Source organism: Arachis hypogaea, chromosome 20 (assembly GCF_003086295.3).
Source record: "Arachis hypogaea cultivar Tifrunner chromosome 20, arahy.Tifrunner.gnm2.J5K5, whole genome shotgun sequence".
NCBI classification, from domain to species: domain Eukaryota; kingdom Viridiplantae; phylum Streptophyta; class Magnoliopsida; order Fabales; family Fabaceae; genus Arachis; species Arachis hypogaea.
Window position 1 is genome coordinate 141,893,403 of NC_092055.1, and position 17,060 is coordinate 141,910,462.

Here is a 17,060-nt window from a genome sequence, read left to right on the forward strand (position 1 = left end):
ATTAATTTTTAAACATATTATTTAAAAATCATTTAAATACATGAATTTAATTAAAAAATTACGTAAAATAATTATATTATTTGTGTTATCAATTAAATTTTACATATAATGCATAAAATTTAAGAAATTATTATATTTCATTTATAAGTTTTGTATAAACATTTTCATTGTAAAATGTTTTTGAGAGACTCTTAAAAAACTATCAATTTAAAAAAAATGGGAATAGACTAAGATGGCGCCACAAGTTATTAAGGACTATAATAAAGCCTTTAAATAAAATCGGAGCGTCTAAGAGGAGCGGTTTCCCATCCAACGGCCAGGATGCGCGCTTCAACGTCTAATTATTTTCTTTCTCCTCATCTTCCCTCCAACGGTCACATTGACATAACGTAAAAAAAAATCAAAATACAAATAATTTTCCAAACTCAACTCACGAATCACACTTCCTTTTTTCTTTCTCTATTTTTCAAAGAATCATAACGAAAACGAAGACGAAACCAAAAGAATTGAAGATCCCAGATTCCAGAACCTTCCAACAACAATGAGCATTCTTCAGTATCCAGAAACCGCCACCAACACTGAGCTTCAGGTTTGGAACAACGCAGCATTCGACGGCAAAGAATTCGAAGGATTCTCGTTCCCTGTGAAGGCTTCTTGGTCCTCCATTCACTCAACGGATTCTCTCCGATCCGATTCCACCAAGGAAAACCTGAGCCCCGCTGCACTCAATTCCTCCCCCGTTCCCGCCAAGAACAAGAACAATAAGGGTTTTGACGAACCAGAAGACGAGAGAAAGATTGACCTCGAGATCCGACAAATTGAGGATCAGATCAAGCGCTTAACGTCCAAACTGGAATCGCTTCGGCTTCAGAAAGCGGCGGCGGCGAAGACGGTGGAGAGACGCGGAAGAATTGTGCCGGCTAAGTTCATGGAACTGAAGCAGAGTTCTCAAAGCTCTGCTGTCAAGATAATCGAAGAGACTCCGAAAACAAAGGTTACGATGGCGGCGCCGGCGACAAGGAGAGGAATGAGTTTAGGGCCAGCTGAGATCTTCGCTGGAGGAGGGAGGTTCTCCTCGATCCGGCCGGGGAAGGCGAATATTGCTAATGCTACAACCGCTGTTCCGGCTACGCAGAATCGTCGGAAATCGTGTTTTTGGAAACTGGACGGTGTGGATGAAGTGAAGGCAGTGAGTGAAAGGAAGAAAACCTTGAGCCTCAGCCCAAAATCGAAGAGAATCGGCGGTAGATTTGACTCGGTTCAAGGTTCAAAGCAAGCTGCAACTGTTACTTTGGGAACAAGGAAGAGTGGTGCTGTTGCTGCATTGGTTCAGCCGAGGAAGCTGTTCAAGGAAGGGGAGAAATCTGTGCCTAATAAGAAGGCGGTGAAGCCGGGGAGAATGGTAGCAAGCCGGTATAACAATAATAATGGTGGTAATTCTGTTGGTGTTGATGCAAGGAAGAGGTCATTGCCTGAGAATGACAAGGATAATGATGGTGGTAAGAGGTGGGACAAGCGGCGCGCCTCGTCACTGCGAGGGAGTGGTCAGGGGAGTGAGGTTAGGGTGAAGAAGAGGTGGGAGATTCCTGCACAGGTTGTGATGTGCAAGAAGAAGAATGAGAATGAGGAGGTGGAGGTGCAGGAGGAAAAGGAAGAGAGGAACAATGCAGGTGTGAGTGGTGTGTTGCTTCGGAAAATTAGAACACTCAGGTACCTTAATGAGAGTCCTAGAGATTCTGGAGCTGCTAAAAGGGTGGCTGATTTGAATGGGAAGAGGTCTTATTTCTGCCCGGACGGCGACAATGATGACGGCGACGAAGATAATCATGAAATGGAGGAGGATGAGGAGGAGTCTGTTTGCCAGGTCCTAAGTTTTGATGATGATGATGATGGATGCTGATGAAGAATGTAGATGGAATGTGAGTTTTGTAGAACTTGCTATGTTCTGCTTAATTCTTGGGGAGCTGATATTGATATCTGTTGTTGAGTAAAAATAAATAAATAAATAAGCAACGTTTTCTTCTCCCAGTTGCTGGAACTTTGTGACTCGATTGGTATTGTTGTTTGAAGTTGTGAGTAAAACATGTCTCTCATGCTATAATTGTACATCAATTTGTCTCTATCCATGCGTAATACAAGATTGTCTATCTGATGATTGCCAGTTATAAATGGTTACTTCTTCCTTAGAAGATTGTCTTTTTGGTATTGTTGTCCTTTCCGGTAGCCATGGGGGATCACAATTATATGATATGTTTTAGGGTTTCAAGTTTAGTTGTCAAACAATATTGTTCATGGACACTATATTATGTTCTCTGATCAAATCAGAGTTTCTAGTACTACTATCTGGAAATTTATACTATATTCCACTTTTTCTGTTTTGTAGTGCCAGTGAAGATATGCCTAAAGATAATTAAATGGGTGCACATACTAAGTGAAGTTCTTAATGTTAAATAATGCAATCACAAATGACAACTGAACAGAACCAAAAGACTAATTTTCTCATTATAAAAAATGAAGAAAAATAAATTAGTAATTAAATAAAAATAGATGTTAATCAAGCTAATTCAGATGAAGCCAAAAATATTTTTCTTTGAATGTAACGACACTACAACGATACAAAGTGGTTAGAATCCGGTTCAAGCCTTTGAATTCTCAACTCTCGTTTTATTGAATCACGAAAACTTTATATATCAAATTAACTTAAAAAAAGTTTTCGGTGGTTCCAGAGGTTCAATTCACATCTCAATTAGCTAATTCGAAAAATACTTGTTTAAACCAGTTAATCTGTTTGTTAATCATAGGACTATCTCTTCCAATCACTGTTAAAAAGAAATCTAACAATATTTCAAAGGCTTTCAGCCTGGGCTGTATTTATGAGTAATTTAGTATATAGCAAAGAGCCACATGGACCATCATGGTCTATAATTCAGCTTGGTCCATTGTAGAAGGCTCCATCTTATGTAAAATAACTAAATAAGTGTTTCTTTTCTACATCAACTTGGATAGTACAACAAACTCTACTCATACAACCATTTGATGCCAAAAACCGGGCTTCAGTTAAAATGCTTTCACCAAAACCCATTTTGAAACAACAGAAACAGATAGTTATCCCAAAACAAAAACCAAATATTAATGCCTGAAGTGCCTCACTTGGGTGAAAACTAGGGAAACACCGTACTTATTGCAACAGTCTATAGCATCCTTGTCTCTAATACTCCCACCTGGTTCTGCAATGACACCAACCCCACTTTCACATGCTTCTTCCACTGCATCCTTCCAAGCTGCATATAAATTAAGATACACACATCCATGTCGGATTTTAATAAAGAAGTGTCAATAATGTCACATAACTTGAATCCCATGGGAGCTTATTGTATGCCTTTAATTTACACTAGTATTTTTTATATCTAATTTTATCAATGACAATGGGAGATTACTAAACAATTTACTTTCATCTTCATATGAAAAAGTGATGGCCTTCTTAGAATATCTACATAAAAAATAAATGCTAATCGTGCATCCCCATGTCTTATTAAATATTTGCTTTAACACTTACCAAATGGGAAGAAGGCATCACTAGCCAAAGCTGCTCCTTTAACATCATCTCCGGCTTTCCTCATAGCTATTCTTAAGCTCTCCAAACGATTTGGCTGGCCACTTCCCATGCCTAACATGCACTTATTCTGCCAAAACAATTATTGAAGAACATGTTTAGATCCTTACATATGATTGAAGCCTATAAAAGCTTCGACATATAGCAGATAACAACCTTAGCTATCACAATAGCATTGCTTTTGACATGCTTCACGCACAACCAAGCAAACTCTGCATCACGAAGCTCTTCATCCACTGGAGTCCTCTCAGATTCTACACTGAACTTGATGTCATGTGGGGTCAAGTCATCTGAATCCTGCACTAACCACCCTCCTCCAACCTGCCTGAGAGACAGCTTTCCTGCTTCGTTCTTTTTTGCTTCAAGAATCCGTAGAGTCTTTGACTTTCCACGAAGAACATCAAGCCCCTTCTCTGTGTAGCCAGGTGCAACAACAATTTCATAGAACATTCTTGTCTCTCCATCTGTTGGGCTTCTAAATTCACGAATTTCTTTGGCAAGAACCTAAAATATGAAAACAAGCATTGTATTTATCCCCCCATGTCACAAAAAGGTGAAACAATGGACTCATATGCCAACTAGCAGGTGGCACCAATCAACTATTTCAACAATTTGTATGCCCAAATCATATTTTTCTTGAAAAGTTGCACATGTACCCCCCAAAAAATCATATTTTGATAACCTTGTTGCACATTTATCATGGATAAATATAGATATTTCAGATTCCTGATAACCTATATTTTTTACTAATTGATTTACCTCATCGACTTCCACGTTGAAAGCTACAATTCCACCAAACGCACTCACTGGATCAGCTTTAACAGCTAGTCTGTAAGCTTCAAGAATATCATTACGTGATGCTACCCCACAAGGATTAGTATGCTTCACTACTACACATGTGGGATCCCTAAACTCACACACACAGTTCCAAGCAGCATCGGCATCCAAATAGTTATTATATGACATCTCCTGCAAGAAAAATGTTAAGGGTGTAAGACCATCTACAACATTAACTTATATGAAGATCAATAAAGGATTACATTCATTCAGAAACCCTTCATCCACAAACATGATATAATAGGTTTTGGGATAGTATATTACCATAAACACATCACACAAGATAAAAGAAATTGCAGTTAATTCCCACCTTTCCATGATGTTGTATGGCAGTAGCAATTCCACCACCATTAACCTCAGAAAGTCTTTTGTCAACATAGAATGCAGCTTTTTGATGAGGATTTTCACCATACCGGAGAGAACTTTTGAGCGACAAAGGCACAGTCAAGGTAGGAGGAAATTTATCTGTCATAAAAAAGAGAGCACATGTCAAATCAGAATACAATATTCGAATACCATGCAACAAACGAACTTTCATTGGTTTTATGCATTACCTCCCCCACTCTGCTTCCACAGCCACTCAGAAACTGCAGAGTCATAGGCAGAAACATGTGCAAAAGCTTTCCACGCAAGCTTTAACCTGAACATTTGATCATCCTGATTTCCCTTCAAAAATTCCAATAATGCAGGGTAGTCTTGTGAATCAACCACAACCAAAACATCCCTGTGATTCTGTTCCAAGAAGTAGAGAGCTTATATTTAAGATGTTTCAGCAGACAAATGACAGAATTCAGCCCAAACAAGAGTTACAAAACATTAGAAGTTTTCATGACAAGATAAAGAAACATAGGGTAAAAAAAAAGATTGCCTTCATTTCAGATTTTTAATTATTAGCACTTTCAGCCAAACAAACAACCTTTGCAGCAGCCCTTATCATTGCTGGACCACCAATGTCAATGTTTTCAATTCCATCCTCAAACTCTACTCCAGTTGATGTTACTTTATCAAAAAATGGGTACAAGTTCACCACCACCACATCAAAAGTACCTAGAAAAGGAACACCTTGAAATCAATAAAAGTACCCAACCTCACAACTTGAACTAATACAAAAGTCCAAATTCAAAACTTCATATTCTAGCATTATGTACCTTTAATTAAAAAGTTGAGAGCATAAACTTACCAATTCCATGAGTGTTGAGAGCTTCAATATGATGTTTTTGATCTCTTCGAGCAAGGATACCTCCATGTATATTAGGGTGCAAAGTTTTGACTCGACCATCAAGCTGTGAAGAAAAGCCAAATCATTCTTGTTGATAATTAAAGTTGTGAAACTCAAGCTTCAGTGGAATCAAGAGACCAAAAATACCATGAACATGGCTAAGAGGTGGCAAAAGGGGAATATTGCATATGGAAGAAAGAACAAAAAGTAACTATCCTATAAGCTGGCCATATTGCAGTAAAATAGCAGATATACATTCATTGAAGTTTGATCTTTTAAACACAAGCTCGGGTAAACAACAAAAATTCAGTTCTCATCGGAAAACCCATCCGGAATTAATGCATAATGGAAAATACATATTGAAAGCTACCCAGTATTGTTCATAATTACCCTAATCCTGAGTAGAATAAAACAAAAAAGACCAAATAACTACACACAACACAAGGGTTTTATAAAATATAAATGTTCATTTGCAAGCATGATTTCAAATCATATACACTCACACCTCTAATATTACACACTGGAAATGTTTACTTAAAATTAAAATTAGTTATATGTGCAACAATGAGATGAGAAACTGTGCTTCTAGTATTGACTATAACCTTAAAAAATTGTAGCTCTAACATTCAAGTTAACATTATTTAAGACAAAAGAATCTCTATGGCTACTTTGCAATATATATATATATATATATATATATATATATATATATATATATATATCAGTGTTAGGATCCAAGAGAATATCAAAGAGCAAAACGTCAATCAATCAATCAATAAAAGGAAATATTATCAAACCCATAATAGATTGACAACGAGGATCTTGGAAGAACTTAGAGTCGCACAAGAAAGCACACTCACCATCTCAGGAAACTGGGTCAGCTGTTCGACTTTAGTAACAGCCACCCCAGCACTCTCCAGTGCAGAAGCTGTTCCTCCAGTCGACACAATAGTGTACCTACACTTCAATATTGGGATCATCAATACTCCCTCTCTCCACAAATATAAGTCACTTTTGACAAAAACGAATTACTAACTTCAACAATATTTCAAGTGTTCAGACTAAAGTCACATTACATTCTATAACTTATATATAACAAGAGTAATGCCAAGTCCTTTTATAAACCAAGTCCAACCATGTTAAACAATAAGACTTGGAATAATGCTAGCCATATCTGGTTTTTGTTATGTTAGACCAACTTGATTGGACTTGGTTAATAAAAAGACTTGGATGTGTAGCATTATTCATATAACAAACTACTTCTAACATTTTAAAAAGAAAATAAAAGTGATGTTACCAGAACCAAAATAACTTACCCCAATTCCTGAAGCCCATTCCCAACAAAAGCAAGATTCTTCTTGTCAGAAAGTGATATCAATGCTTGCTTTCTACCTGTTTCATAGCAAAAGAAGACAACATGCCAACAACCTATTATTCTTATGTTTTAATGAAAAGAAAATATTTGCATAGAGCAAACAATGGTGCCATATACAACATGTAAATATTCTAAGTAAACACAACACTATTATAACTGAACCAGAAAATAGAAAAAGATAAATAATAATAATAAAATAAATAAAAGGGTGGTGGGAGTTGAAAAGAAAATACCTGAATCAGAAGAAGAAGCAGAAGCAGTTATTGGATGTGAAACTGAGGCAGTGTCAGCCATAGCTTTGATAGGAAGGTAGCTGAAGCGCAAAGAGGATCGAACCTGAAACATATGCATTTCAAAGACCATGTAACTTTGCAAGAGTTACTTTTTAGTTCTTATAATCATCATTGTCGTTATTATTACTATTTAAAAAAACAGGAGAAGAAGAATAGGCACCGAAGTAGGTGGAAGGAGATGGGAATGAGAAGAAGGAGAGAAGAGGGAAGCACGCAAAGAACGAGCAGCAGCAGCGGCGGGGGAAGTAGCAGTGGACGCAAACATGATAAAGCTTTGAGCCTGCAATCAAAAAGTTTTGCTTTTTGAGGATTTACTATTTGCTACAGTACACGCACTTAAATAAACATATTCAAGTTCAACTAAAATTTTGAAAAGTAAGCATACAAAATTAACATTCAAATCCACAAACTATACATAAACAGTTTTCTAATTTGCAACTTAACAATTTAACCAACAATTAAAACTCACATCCTCCAACACTATCAAATATATAGGCATAGATTATATTAAGCAGCTTTAAGTTTCAACAACTAACAAGTAACTTAGTAACAGCATCGGCATTGTAGATTCTAAATTCGTAATAATTTACCCTAAACCCTAAATTCCTAATTATCAATTATCATACCTTATAGGCTTGTAGTGACTAGTGAAAGAGGGAGACACAGAGACGCGAAGGAGTAGAGCAGCGGCAGAGGCGGGCAGTCGAGGCGCAAAGCAGTGGCATGCAGCGGCAGACGGCGAAGCAGTGAGAAAGAAGAGACACAGACACGGCGAAGCAGAGAGACGGAACAGAGGCTATCAGGCACGAGGGAGCGGCGAACGACGAACAAGTGAAAGGGAAGAAAAGCAGAATCTTTGTTAATGGCGAAAACTCTATTAATATTCTGTAGTTGAAAATTATTAAATAACTAGTGTTAAACCCGTGCATCCTTATATTTAAATTTGATAAGTTAAATTAAAAATAATATTTTATAACCATATATTTTTTAAATTTAGTATAACACTATCATCGTCGTTATATAATAAACGTGTTAAATATGTTATTTTATGTAAAATATAAATAGAAGTTTTATATTGTGCCAACCTCAATATTTAAGTTTTACATTCACGTTAATCAAACATAAGAATTACAATAAATCAATGTTCAAATACAAAAATTATAATATATAACCATATCTTAGTTTGAATTTTAAAACTTGAACACTAAACGATAATTTTTTGTTTATAAAAAACATAACAATAATAAATAATAAAGTGCTGATATTGCTACTTCTTAAATTACCTGTATTCTCAGCAACATTGAATATGGCTGGGTATTCAATTTGCACATAATCATCTAATATAGTCGTATTTTCAGTAATATCCTCAACTTCTTCAAAAAATTTTGAAAGATTTATAGTCAATTTCTTCAAGAATGTTTTTCTTTGTATCAGGTGTCTTTCTTTTTCAGCTATGCACACTTCTAATTCTTTAGTATCTAAATTTGAATTAGATGTATTTGCTCCTGTAATCATTAGAGATAATACATCAAGTACTTTATATTATAAAAAAGAAAAATGAATATATGTTAAATGTTTGAATAAGATGAATTATGAATATATATTATGAAGATAGTATTAAAGATAAAAGAAGTAAAATTTTAGCTTTGTGATAATTACAATCTATCATGCTTATCTTACCATGTCTCTTTTAAATACTCATGACATGTTAGTTATTTTGTATACCCAATAAAAATTAAATATATAGAACTGACATACTTAAAAATACCAAATAAAAAAATATATTATTCTAACCTAAAAACAAAAATGATAAAATAATTAATTTATTTTTTTATATGAAGTCTACCTTAAATTGTGCTTCACTTTGTATTTTCTTTGTCTTTTAATATCAATTTTTTCTTCAATATAATCTTGCTTCTCTTTAGACTTCTTGCATCTTTCAATATATACCTAAAAATATTAAATAAATAATTTTTTTAACCAATTAAAAATATATATACATTATACATAATACATTTTTATTATCAAATTTTTTATATTATTAAAAAAAAATAAAGTAGTACACATATGACTGCATTTATTTTTGGTATACATTTCTATCAAAATATAGACACAGGAGTACATGTATGGTGTTTGTTTACTGAAACAAAAATGATGAAAGACATAGTCATACACAAACACCCATTAAAAATATGTATTTTGTGTCTCTCTAAAATGCTGAAACACTAATTTTAAACTTGAGACACTAATTTTTTACAATTTTTCTCATGTCTAACTTACCAAATAGAATATGAAATTAGTGTCTTCTTATGTCTATGTAAAATCGCACAGATTTTATTTTCAATGGCTGCTTTAATTTCTTTTTTATTCTCATTTATTTAGTTACGTAAAATATATTTTACGAAAAATAATATATATTTTTTTACAAAAGTATCTTTTTTCAAATAAATATAAGTTTAATCTCACTATCAATAAATTCAACTTATAGTTAAATTTTTTTTTTCATTTCCTTAAATAAAGAGATTGAAAATGAATAACTAAGAGAGAAAAAGATGAAAGTACCTCTATTGTTGTGCTGAGATAATCTAAAAAATAACAATGTAAACGAAGTAAATAGAAAAAAATTATAAATGTGACAGATAAAAAAGTTTTAAATTTAAAAATCAAAACGGTTAAGAAGCTACTTAATTAGGAATTAGTATTAGAATTTTAAATTTCAAATTTTTAAATAGAGTTTCCAAATTAAAAATTATCATAATATCAACGGTGAGAATCAAATTAAAAATAAAACCACAAGTAATAACCAAATAACTTCAATTTATATTTAAAAAAATTCTAAATTCCAAACATAAAAATCGAAAAGAACAAAAAGAAAAATAACTCAAGAAAAGACAATGTTTTCACCAAAACAAACATATGCTTGGCATTATTCTATTAGATAGACTCTAAAAGGGATTCCAAAACATGTGCATCCAAATTCTCAAGTTTCTTTCTCAATCTTGATTTTCTTGCAAGTTGAGGTATTTTCTTCCACCTTCGAATCTTCCGACTCCGAGGATAGTCGCTTAGTTGGTATAATAGCATTAAAAATAACTCAAGAAAAGACAATGTTTTCACCAAAACAAACATATGCTTGGCATTATTCTATTAGATAGACTCTAAAAGGGATTCCAAAACATGTGCATCCAAATTCTCAAGTTTCTTTCTCAATCTTGATTTTCTTGCAAGTTGAGGTATTTCCTTCCACCTTCGAATCTTCCGACTCCGAGGATAGTCGCTTAGTTGGTATAATAGCATTTTCCAACAATTCGGATTCATCATTGGCCGCAACTTCGTTGGAATTCAAGCAACAAATTCTGTACAAAAAAACCACATTATCAGTCATCTTCTTAACTTTATAAGAAGGTGAAAAAATGTGGATTATCATATATGTGAACTTCAACGATGAAGAGAAAGATCTTATCAATTAGGTTGAGCAAAAGTATAGGTGTATCCAATAGATTTCCTTTCTGTAGGGTATTACATAATATATTAATAATAAATAATATAAAAAGTACCAATAAAAATATCTTCACTAATGTTTTTAGAAATAAATATTGGTTAGATCTTATCAATAGGAGTGGATCAAGTATCTCTACACAACTCTTTCCCAAAACTTGTTTTGCCTCCTTGTCAAAGACTACATTACATGCACATTACATGCACAGTCAGAATCATCAGTGACACCAAACTTTATTCGATACCTGCTTAAAAAAGAAAATAACATAAAAAAAAGTTAAATATAGACTTATTCAATATCTAATCCAATATACATAGACTTTAATTTAAAAAAATAAATAAATAACCTTGGAGTCATGGATAAAAGGATATTAGTAGAAAACCTGTGTCTTCATCGAGTCAAACCATCTCAATTGAGTATGGCAATGGAGAATTTTTGTAACTTGATAGTGTTCATAACCGTATCACTCGTATACGTACACACAAATTGTCGATGGTAGGATTGATGTCAGCAATTTTGTGAATACCAGCCATTGGAATAAGTAGGGAGATTTTGGATATATGTAAAGAAAAGGATTGATGTACTTTAAATTGTGGTGCTTTACATCTCTCATAACTTATCCTTTTATAGTTGCATCATAACTAAAATTTTTTAAATTTGGTTGACTTTAATTTAAAATTTAAAAAATAACAAACTAAGTAAAACAACCCAAACTTAAAATTTGAAAATAACAACCTAAACAAATAATAATTTAAAAATTCTAAACTAACGTAAATCTTTATTTATAATAATATTAGTATGTAACAACCGAAGAATAATTAACGTAATTTTTTTTTAAAACTCTAAATTTCTTTAAAAGAATTTATGTAGCTGCAATTTAAAAAAAATCAATAAAATTTTTAAAAATAATGCTAAAAAGAATTAACAGATTTTTAAAAAATAGTGTTAAAATATAAAAAAGAACAATCTAAGTAAAATCTAAATAAAATTAAAAAAATAACAACTTAAATAAAATAATTTGAAATCTAAAAAATAACAACTTAAGTAAAACAACCCAAACAAATAAAACAATTTAAAATTTAAAAAATAACAACCTAAATAAAACAACCCAAACTTAAAATTTGAAAATAACAACCTAAGTAAATAATAATTTATAATTTATAAATATAAATCTAAAAATTTCTAGTGACGACACGTAAGCAAATAAACTCACAAACTCAACGTATGAGCGCCACGTCAGCAAATGAGCTTCCCATTTGTATACTATAAAAATAAAAATTTAATATATTTGATTTTATTTTTTTTTATTAAAAATATGAGATTCAACCCTGCAACCTCTTAATTGAGTATGGAAAAACTATGTCATTTGAACTATAACTCATTAGTAATATATTTGATTATATTATTATTTAATAATTTTAAATTTAAATTATTAATTTTACATTAAATTAATTACATTTAAATTTTTTTTTTGTTCATTGATAAATTTTAATGCATTCACATGATAACATGTTTTTTGTAACATTTGTTTATTTTATGATTATCTATACTAATAATATAAAATATAGTTATCTTTGTTAATATAATATTAGATAATTAAATATATATAAAATTATTTTATATTATTAATGTATTAAAATTGATTTTATATATAATTATTATTTTTAGCATGAAATTATCAAATTTTAAAAGTATAAATATTCCATTTTTTAATAATAATTATAAAAAATAACATCAAAATTTTATTTCTAAAGTCTTTTAATAATATATATCTAACATTTGATTAATTTTCTTACGATTTTAAAGCTTTTTAAAAATTTATTTGTCAGTTGCATCTTGAAATTATTTTTGTCAATAATAATATTATTTGAGTAGTTTAAGAATATATTATGCATATACAAAAAATTAATCATTATATATTTATATATATATATTATTTAATTTGTTATTTTTTTTATTTTAATATATATTTTATACCATGTATGATTTGATAGTTTTTTTTTTCTATGCATAATATAATTGTTAATTTTATAGGAGAAATTGTTAATTTTTTAGTTAAAGTCTTTTGAGAAATTGATATAATATTTTCAGAAATATAACTATTCACTGAAACTTTGATTCCGAGAATTAACAAACAATTAGTACTGAAATATAAGGGTGTATTTGGTTTATGTTTTTATTTTTTATTTTTATTTTTAGTATTTTTTTATTTTTTAGATTTTATGAAAAAAATAAAAACAGTAAAAATAATATAATTTTGTTTTTTTATTTTTATCTTCTATTTTCATTTTTTTTATAAAATCTAAAAAATAACAAAAAAATAAAAATGTAAACCAAACGTGATTTTTGAATCTGATTATTGAAGAAAAGAAAAAATGAATCCGCCAGTCTTGGGCCATGCTTTTGTTCTAAAATGTATGATGAGTACAAGGCTCTATAAAGCCCAATTTAATTTCTTAATAAAAGAAATTCGATTTACAATAAAATTTTTAACATCATCATTTGCATTTCAAAATGGGTGAATGTGTCCCCAAATGGTATAGTCTCCCCATACTCAATGAAGAGGTTGCGGGGTCGAGTCTCCTATTTTTGGTAAAAAAAAAATGGGTGAATGTCTGTTGGTGTTTATTCCACTAATAATATTAGGAAATTAATAATATAGTAATCTACTACAAATGAACTAATTAGAACAAAAGTTAAAAAAAAAAAAAAACTTACATTTTTATATGAATCATGGTAAAACATAACTTGGAGATGTTGACATAATATTCTTGTGTTGATGTATTATTAACACATGCCAATCATAAAATTAAAATGAAATATTAGGGTTGAGGAAAAAAATACTTATAGTTCAATATATATATTTGTGTAAATGAAAATTATATTGATAACATTTTTAAATTGTACTATTTTTATTAAAACTTATTTAATGTAATAATACTTTTACTAAAAAATTATAGAATTATGATAAATAATTAAGTATCATATATTCTTGTTATTACAAAATATAAAGATATTTTTATACGTATATGAGATAATAGTATATAACAAAGTGATAATAATATGTCATGCTTACAATAATTTCTATTTTAAATAAAAAAAAATTAATTTAGCTTAACGAAACATGTCAAGATTATTATTACTGATATTTTATAATTTTTTTATTTAATGAAAAAACAATGCATAACAAATGCATCAGTAACATAAATTTTATATGTTTTTTATTGAAACTTTCTCAATGAGAAAATTTTAGAATGTATCTAAACCCTTTTAATTATGTGTTTTAATATGTTGGAAAAAAATTCAACCGCAATTTTAAAATGGTCATTTAAAGGAAATTTGGTTAAATAATTCTGTATGACATTTTTCACATACCCTCATTGTTAGTTATTAATTTCTTTGTGGTTACTTCAATTTTATTAATTGATAAAATAGTTTTGTTTCTAAGTAATTATTTATTGCTAATTTATAAAAATATTTACTAATAAGTACCTTAAGAAAATTAATTAAAATATCATTAATAAGAAATTTAAAAAAAATATATGTTTTTGTTTTTAAAACATTAAAAATATATTATAAGATCTACTATTTTAATTCTTTCAACTAATATCCTTAGAATACTATTTTGTTAATTTGTTAAATTCTTATAGAACTTTTAAATAAGTGAGTAATTCATCTAATAAACTAAATGTAAAATAAGTATCTAAATTGAGGTCAATAAGATATAGCTCAAATGACATATTTTCTTCATATTTACTTAGAAGTCACAGATTCGAATATCCTTATCTTTAGAAAAATAAATGATCTAAATTGAGGGTAAATCACATAAATAAACTAACAGTTCAGCTAACTCAGAATCGTCATTCTGTTATTACTGTTGTTGTTGTTGCGTTTCTTCTTTTCCTCCTTTTAATTGATGTTCATTTGGATCCAGCTAATTTCGATTTATTTGTGTATTAATTGAGGTTTACCTGATGTTGCTGATAAGTATTGACCAATTTTTTTATTCCTTAAATACTTTCGGTTCATTTCTTAGTTTATTTGATATTCATTTGGATTTATAAATGAATTCAATGTGTTTTTATCGAGTCTTATTGACTGCTTGCTCAAAACTGAACTAATTGAATGGAATGAAGTAAAATCTAATGCAATTGAATAAGGTGATAATAATTTCATTCTTCTTTGCTAAAAAATGTGGTCAATACTTATCAGCAGCATCAAGTGAACCTCAATTAGCACACAAATGAATCGAAATTAGTTTAGATTTGAACAAACAGTTAAAAAGACTCAATTATTAATAAAAATACATCGAATTCATTTTTTGATCCAAATGAGTTTCAATTAAACTAAAAAATGAACTAAAATTACTTAAAGAACAAAAAAATTGGTCAATACTTATCAGCAGCATTAAGTGAAATAGTGAATCTCAATTAACACACAAATGAACTGAAATTATTTAATGATGACATCAGAGAAAACCAGAACTAATAAAGATGTTAGAAAAATGTTGATGTTATTGGTGATGACGATAACAAAAAAAGAAAAGAAAAAGAAGAAGACGCAACATTGAGAAAGAAGAAGACACAACATTGGAAAAGAAAAAGAAGAAAAAAAAGGAGGACGAACAAGAAAAAACTGCATGCGTGAATTTGAAAGAAGAAAAAAAAAGAGAAGAAGAATAAAAGAAAAAGAACTTCCGTGCGACAATTTGGAAAAAGAAAAAGAAGCGGAGGAGGAGATTATGGTTATAATGTTTTTAAAATAATAAATTGTTAAATACTAAAATATTTAATATAAAATTTTTTACAGATTAATTTAGATGCTTAAAAACAAAACATAAAATTTATGCCTTTTTATTTATTTTTGTTCGGTTACAATAATAATTTATACATAAAAAGATAAATATAAAAACTTATATACAATTATTTTAATATAAAATTAATAATTAATAATTATTAAATAATAATTTAATCATATATATTAAATATCTAATAATTTTTAAATATCAACATTTCACAAAAACAATTACATACGAATATAGAATTATTTTTAATATTGAATTGATAGATTATCTCCCAAAATGACTCATTATGTGTTATCTATGAAATATGGATACGTCTATTGTGTCTGTATGTCAGATATATTTCGGATACGACATTCATCGACACTCGTCCGATACGCACACGCGTGTCTGCTGTATTCAACTGTATCTTAATAAAAAATAAAATTTTTTTTCGGATACATTTAAACACACTTAAATACCATCACATGTTAGCTTGTCCAGTCTTATTTTTAATATATATTCTTGAAATAAATTTAGATATAGTATATATTATTATTTATTAAAACAAAAATATTTTAAATAATTGATATAATTAAAATAAGATATTAAAAATAATTAAAAAAATTAATTTATATTTTATACATATGTTTTGTGTCCATGTCGTGCCGCTTCCTATATCTGTGTCTGTGTTTGTGCATCATAGTGTGTTATACTAAATTGTATGAATGCCATAAATTTAATTTTTTTAAATTCGTTAAAATAACGAAACGGAGACACAATCTTTTATTTTGAAAAAAAAAAAAAAAGGAATGCCGTTTTTTATTTTAATAATTTTAGAAAATATATAAAAACAAAACGGCAGTAAACGACACAGCCATTTTGTACTTTAATATTTTTTAAAATTAACAAAAATTTTAATAAAAACGTAAATGATGTTTTTTTTTAATTAACTAAAATAAATTTTGTAGACAAAACGTCTGTCTCTCCTAAAAAGTAAAAAAAAAAAAAAATCATAACAGAAGAAAACTCACCTGAAACTAAATAATCTAGTGTAACACATATTTTATTATTTTTTACCAATATGAAAAAAAATAGCCGCGAATATATACCAAAAACAAAAGGCCAGGGGAATAATTCCTTATCCAAAATGGTAGCAAGGACCGGAAGCCTTTCCGGCATGCAATTTCCAACGCAATGAATGCACATGGTTTGCGGTATCAGATGCCAGGTGTCGAAATCTCCAGAGAAACTAAATCACAAAACGAACAGAACCTCGACACGTGGTCCAATGAGAGTGCCGATTTTGATGGAGCATTTTGAGCCACATATCTTTCTTTTGGGGACCAAAAATGGTTCACAGCCACAAGCTTCATAGTCTTACCATCCTCTATACCATGTCTTCCCCTTTCTTTTCTTTACAACTGTCTTTCTGTTGCTTCGT

General features: G+C 30.0%; 2 protein-coding genes across 2 annotated transcripts; one reads left to right on the forward strand and one right to left on the reverse strand.

Moving 5' to 3' along the window:
- The first annotated feature begins 381 nt into the window (after nt 1-381).
- On the forward strand, nt 382-2,169 carry LOC112784816 (uncharacterized). Its single transcript, XM_025828147.3, has one exon. It carries the CDS (start codon nt 542-544, stop codon nt 1,898-1,900), a length of 1,359 nt encoding a protein of 452 aa, XP_025683932.1. The 5' UTR covers nt 382-541; the 3' UTR covers nt 1,901-2,169.
- A 674-nt stretch (nt 2,170-2,843) lies between these two features.
- On the reverse strand, nt 2,844-8,248 carry LOC112783321 (uncharacterized). The gene is made up of 13 exons (XM_025826229.3): nt 7,964-8,248; nt 7,498-7,617; nt 7,278-7,380; nt 6,986-7,061; nt 6,530-6,626; nt 5,631-5,733; nt 5,367-5,497; nt 5,005-5,182; nt 4,761-4,915; nt 4,373-4,582; nt 3,770-4,117; nt 3,557-3,683; nt 2,844-3,281 (listed from the first exon to the last, which is right to left on the reverse strand). The coding sequence occupies exons 2-13, from the start codon at nt 7,600-7,602 to the stop codon at nt 3,130-3,132; spliced, it is 1,785 nt and encodes a 594-aa protein (XP_025682014.1). The 5' UTR covers nt 7,603-7,617; nt 7,964-8,248; the 3' UTR covers nt 2,844-3,129.
- Nucleotides 8,249-17,060: the final 8,812 nt, after the last annotated feature.